This window comes from Terrapene carolina, unplaced genomic scaffold (genome assembly GCF_002925995.2).
Source record: "Terrapene carolina triunguis isolate 2854851 unplaced genomic scaffold, T_m_triunguis-2.0 Scaffold11248, whole genome shotgun sequence".
Taxonomy (NCBI): Eukaryota; Metazoa; Chordata; order Testudines; family Emydidae; genus Terrapene; species Terrapene triunguis.
Window position 1 is genome coordinate 1 of NW_020675599.1, and position 6,478 is coordinate 6,478.

The 6,478-nt window shown below is 38.5% G+C and overlaps 1 protein-coding gene across 1 annotated transcript; it reads right to left on the reverse strand.

The window, feature by feature from the left end:
* Positions 1–5,906: 5,906 nt before the first annotated feature.
* Positions 5,907–6,422, reverse strand: TEX38 (testis expressed 38; the record flags this gene model as incomplete). Its single annotated transcript, XM_026661589.1, has 1 exon — positions 5,907–6,422. A coding segment is annotated over one exon (512 nt), but the record flags the coding sequence as incomplete, so codon positions are not given.
* Positions 6,423–6,478: the final 56 nt, after the last annotated feature.

Genomic DNA, 6,478 nt, shown 5'->3' on the forward strand with positions numbered 1-6,478 from the left:
TGTTAGTCTCTAAGGTGCCACAAGTACTCCTGTTCGTTTTGCGGATACAGACTAACACGGCTGCTACTCTGAAACTTGTCCCTCCACATGATCTACATAACAAGTACAGAAACTTTAGTTCAAAGGCTTCTGTCATGGAAGGTAAACTAAGTCTGCATATTTTTATCAATGTTTGGTTGGGGGAGTGGGTTATTAGAAATAGCGATAAAATGCTTTTGTGTTCAGATTTACAAACTGGATTCCAACTAAATAAAATCTACACATCTTCAACAGAGCTTACACTTGCTTTCTGAATTTTCATCATTACTGGCTTATGCTTTGTGTTTAACTTACTGTATGTATACAAAGAACATCTTATAAAGCCTCATGTAGTTTTCCAGGCTTGTAGGGGACCATATAATGGAGTAAAACAGGAGCAGAACTTGTACATTGTGTAATTAAAGTGCTTGCTGCATAAAACTGTTTGTCCTTCTTGCAGATCTTCAGGATTTGTTTGAAAAGACAGATAAAGGCATTGGTGGAAAGCTATCCTATGAAGATCTCCAAACTCTGGTTGGCTTGGCAATACAAGAGCCACAGAGCTATAAGGAATTTGATACAGACGGGGATGAAAAATACTCATTACCAGAACTGAGATTAGCTTTAGGTGTATAGCATAAATATTTAGAAATGCAGTATTGATGAACTTTACTATAGCTACTGAAAACTGCAAAAGCTACGTCTGCACTTTGCCCAGCGTCCTTCAAATATTTGGAGCTAACTTTATGTACATGTTGCCACCTTTTTAATTTGCATTCTTTGGATATATTTAAAGATTTTTTTTAAAGGGTTTCATCTATGGCATAATGTTAGGAAGTTCCTTCAAAATTCCAGGAAGATCGTAAACTCAAACTATGTTAGGAATCATCAGCCAACATTTTCTTTCCCTTTAAGGGGCATTCTTGTGTTTAAATTGGAACATGTGTACATAGAGACAAAAACCCATGTTTTATATTTCACATAAATTTGCCTTAAATTAGAGAGCTGCACTTTATATAGAGCCAGAAGAAATCTGTCTTTTAAAGGTAGGCCTTTTCTGCTTGTAAATATTTGAAATAGAATAAATTATGCATATTTTAGGGAGGGGGGCGTTTTCAGGGCTGTGTTGATGACCATGCTGGTTTCTAAACCATAAAAATGCAGGATAGTCTGGAGGCAGAGGGTATTTCAGTTTCCACTTGGATTTTAAATGGCCAGTGCATCCAGGGATGGTATTTGAGTTCAAACTGAGGCAGATGCAAGGCATGATTTCTCATGCCATCCTACAGAGGGCTTTCATTTTAAGAGGCAAGGAGTGAGAAATGTATTGTTTTGTTTTACATCCTGAGCCCATCAGAATAATGACATGACTGGGACTAGGTAAGGTAGCTGTTTATGACCCAGTTCAGTGTTTCCTTTTAACTCTGTTGCATCCAGGGTTATAATTTGTGGGAGGAGGGTGGCTATAAGGGGGAAACTATTGGAACATTTTAATTGACTCTTAGTTTAAAGCAAGCTTGTCCCCTGAAGCTGCTGCTGGCTGTCATCATGACAAGGTAACTTGCACCCCTATTACGCTCCATGTACCTGGCAAGCTCACAAGTGTGATAATGGTCTCCCTGACTGGTGGTGGTGTTATTTTTAACAGAGCTTCTGACACTCCCAGTTTCTTCCTTCTAATATTGTTTCATGTTATTAGTCTACCCGAGACCAAGAGCAGTTTGTTTTCTAAACAAGCCTCTTTGTGCTGCAGTGTCACCAACAGGATGGGAAAGCCTACAATAAAGAGAACTTGGATGCAGTTTCCTTGCTGCATGAATGTTCATAGTTCTTAGGGTCTTAGACAACTGTGCATTCCTCTCATTCAAAGGGGGACAAAGGGCAGGTGCAGGGTAAGATTGTACAACATATATTTTTTTATTGATGAGTGCAATATAAATTTTCTTTACTATAGGTACTGCTTTGACCTTGAAACAAATATCCACACCCAAAAAGAACATACTAATATGTTCATACTATAAATATTATGAATCAACTTGAAGACCGCAATATCCAGAAACTTTTTCTGGAACATACAAAAAGGCTTTTGCAGAACGTTGTCTCCCTCAGGCCAGATCAGGGACAAATTAGACTTTATACAAATTGTTTCATTGGCCACAAGCATAATTCATAGCTCTTTTTTTTTTTTTTTGGTCATTTGAATATTGATTTAGTGGACTGTGAAATATACCGATGGTCTATTGACATGGGTTATCTGGAAGTCTGTTCATAGTTAGTTTTATGTGACTTTGAATGGGATGCTTATAATTTTACAAGGAAATATTCTCTGGAAGTAGTCAAATCAGTGAAAGGTTTATCAAAATGGAACCCTTTCCTAGGTTATCTAGTCTGTTTCACCATCACTCTTACTGTCCTGTTTTGGGCATGTTTGCTTTGCCCAACAGGGAGATGCTTTCATTGATGTGAAGTTTTGAAATGCAGTATAACCTGGCTTCTGAGGCAAGTAGAAGTCAACACTCGCTTCTTTTGACCAGTTTCCACACCCCTTTTATACACTTCTGTATAAATCCCTTAACCAAATAAAAATTCTAGCAATAAAAAAATAACCATTCTGGTATTTTATTTGTACATTCTGTATCATAGTTGTATGCCAGAATTTGCACGGTATTTTTGGAAGGTTTATTTGTATGAAACAAAACTTAGGTAAAAGGTAAAACTTAGAATTGTCTATAACCGCAACTTTAAATGTTTTCCTTGTTGCAGTTTGTTTTAAGTTTGCAGGGCTCTTCTGTGGTAATGAGAAATCTTACTCAAAACTCTCTGGAAAGAGTGCATGCATTTCCAATCTCTAGTATTTTTATGTCCTGTGTATGGCAGTGGTACTGAATTGATCAATTATTGAGACACTAAGACATGAGACTGTTCTGTGGTGCTGGTTAACCTTGGTTAATGTGCATATTGGATACATAGTGCCATCTCTAAGGTCATCAATTGGCATTGCCACAAAGTCTGCAGCCTTACTGTTATTATGGAGTGGACACGTACAAGGAATTTAACAAAATAGGGTCATTTAAAAGTACAGTGAATTATTGTTCATTGCCAACTAGTTCTTTTTACATTTAATTTTGGCCCGCAGGCAGCCATCCTAATCTCAAAGTATTGCTCAGCATTCAAATGCTCGAGACTTGTACGGCCTCTCAGTTGCTGCTAATGTTATCAATCCATGTTCTGGCCTAGATTGTTAGGTAAGGCACCAGCAGACTTTTGTTGATAGCCCAAAGACCTTATCTACACTACTGTTGACCGGTCATTGTTAGCTGCAGGTATGTTAAACACTTGCCTAGATTTGCTCTGAGCAGGGTGAGATGACTGGTGGCTGGTCTACATTTGCACCACCTGGCACTAGTGGGAAATCAAGCCAAAAAATCTAACAGTCTAATCAAGCCACAGTTGGTGTGACTTTTTTAATCATGTTCTGTCAGCCATGGGACTTAATGCTTCCCCCCACAACTAGAACAGCTCTTCCGAAATGAAACAGTGGGATAGTTCATGGAAGATGCATGGATCCTAAATTCTAGTCTCTCAGTGTGCTTAACTCCATGGATTCCAGAGTCGTTACTCTTTACTTACCCTAGAAAGGCTCAACCATGGTCACTAGGATGCGGTACTTAAAGGAAGATGCTGCCACAGAAATACCAGTGAAACTTTCTTATACCTTGGCTAGTGGAAGCCCAAGCAGGAAAGGGTTAAGTCTGAGAAGCAGAGGTGGGTTTAAGGAGATGGGTTTACTTTGGGAGAGCAGATGGAGAAGTGGACTTGACAGAGGTCTTGGTAGCAGAGGAAGTTTGAAAAAGGTTGCTTCTAAGCATTGGGAAAGGGACAGGAGAGACGGTGCATCACTTTATTAAATGGGCTTTTAAAATCATTCTGACTTTCATGCTCTTAACTTAGTGCTGTAGATGCCTGGTTGAGAATAGCTACGTAAGAGAGCCTCTGGACTCTCCTGTTAAACTAGTACTAAAGCATTGCACTGGTGTAGCCAATTGCTGTCCAGGATTCTTAAAAACCCATTTTATAACCTATCCTATAATTTGTAAATAATTACCAAGTTGTTTTGCAGTGATTTTTTTTTTGTAGTTTTGTTTCCATATATGTTATATTCTTGCCTGCTAATTTGTTTTTAAACTTAGATTTACTAAACTCAGATTTTTAGACTCAATGGTGTATAAGGACCATTTTGTTAATTTTAGTTTACCTGACCTTTCCTGTACAATAAGTGAAATGTTGGCTTTATTTGAATAAAGTTGGACCTATTTTGGAATGTACAGAGGCTTTTTTAGATCTGTATATGGAGTAAATTAAAGCTGATTTTAGTTACCGAGTTCTGCACAAGTCATCATGTAACATAACACTTTAATTTATCTAAATAAAATATTTCATTTTTTTAGTGTGTACTTGAGTAAATCATTTGTGGAATAAACAGCACTAGAGTGATAAGCAGATAAAATTTAAAAAAAAAAACAGTGAGAAGACATTGAAAATTGAGATCAGCTTCACTTTCCCTGTTGTTTCAAATGTTCAACTTCAGCACATGGGTACTGATGATAAAACCTTTTTATTCTAGTCAGGTTCTTATCCCACCCTTGTTGCCATAGTATCCGAGTATCATAGTACATTCCAGAAGTGCATTAAGCAATGTGACAGACATTTATTATGTGTAATTTTTTCCTCTCCAAGGGGAAAATTGTGATTTTAATTAGTTTGTATCTGCTGTGTGTGCTATTGAAGGCGAGAACAAAGAAATGCTTTATACTTGGAAAATGATGATGTTTGCGGCAATTCTTTCATCAGTGTCTTCCATGATTGGGATAAAAAGGAGTTACGAATACTTTTTAAAAAATTACAGACCAGTTTCTCTAGACAAAATTAAGTGTTGTCCTTTCAGCTTTCAAACTAGAGGTGGCTGGAAAAAAGTGGTGTTTTGTTTTGTTTTTTTTAAAGGGGCATCTCAAACTTTTAAAACATTCAGGAAATTACCCAAAATGTATGTGGGGAAAATTCTGCTCCAATCTAACATTAACCATGCATATTTTGATGGGCAAACTAATGTCCTAGCCTAAATTGATATTCAAACTCCCTCAGCCTTCAAGGATTGAAATCCTGGCTGTATTAAAAATCAATGTCAAAACTCTGTGACTTCATTGGAGCCAGGATTTCACCCCTAGTTTATAATGGAACCATGGTTATAACCTTAATTATGAAGAAACTTTCTCCATAATTAAACTAGCAACACAAAATAAGGCTCTAGCATGGATTGCCACTCTTACCCAATCCAGCCATAGCTGGGGTTATGTGATTTGGAGTGAAAGGATGAAAAACGCCATTCCTATGTGGCTGATTTTTTTTTTTTTTTTTTTTTTTTTAATTAAACCTCAAGAAAAGGGGGAGGGGTCTGCAGCTCAGTAAATTGCTGGGGTAAGTTCTCAGTTGCTTATTTTGATACAGTGCTTTGGTCAGGGGCCTGGACATGACCATAAGAGAAGGTGCATTCTATACTAGTCAGAATGATGTGAAGATGCAAAGCAAACTGCCAAGCTGGGCAAATGGCTTTTGTGGAGATTTCATGAGGAATCAAATAGCCAGTTTAATCCTAACTGGAGATGTACATATAGGAAGTTGAAATTGGGGTTGTTCAGGTTTAATTCCCTCAAAGGCGGAAGTATCTCTACTGCAGCCCCTACATGTCTTGTGAGTAACAAAGAAAACCCATTTAAGGGGCCTTTGAAAGTATTCTGGTGACAGTAGCTTGTTTTAGTTGACTTTAAAAAGTTTTCTCTGTTTTATTTTGGTTTCCATCCCAAAGGATGCAGTCCACTGTGGGTCTGACATGAGTTATATCTCACAAGCAGAGTTGCTGTTACTGAGGTGGCATCTCCCATTTCCTGACTTCGTTACGTTAGGAAGAGAGCTGAATGGAACAGTCCTTGATGGAATGGCTGAAAAAGGATAAGAGATTGAATGATGGCGCAGCGGTGGCAGGCTGGAGAGTGAATGAGCCCATGGCAGTTCCTGAAACACCAGTTTGTATGAACCCACACCTGTGAGGGAAGGGAAGAAAGCTCCATCCCTGCCTGTGTTGTTCTCTCTGTCAAAGCTTTTGCCATTTTGTTTTGGGCTGGCACTGGACTCGGGAGTGCATACCTCTGCTTTAATCCCATAATGAGCTCTCTTGTTAGCCCAGTGAACTACTGCATTGGGGAAGAATGTTTCGCTCCTCATCAGCTCAACCCACGCTTTTGCACGTTGCTCCCGCTGGACGACTTTCTTCCAGTGAAAGAAAAACATGCTACTGAATATCAAGATGTAACATAGCCCTAGGCTCGCAAAGTAGAGAGGCAGCCAACCTGAAAAGCAAGAGCAGAGGGTAAGCTCTATTAATGCATTTGTGCAGCATCCAGCA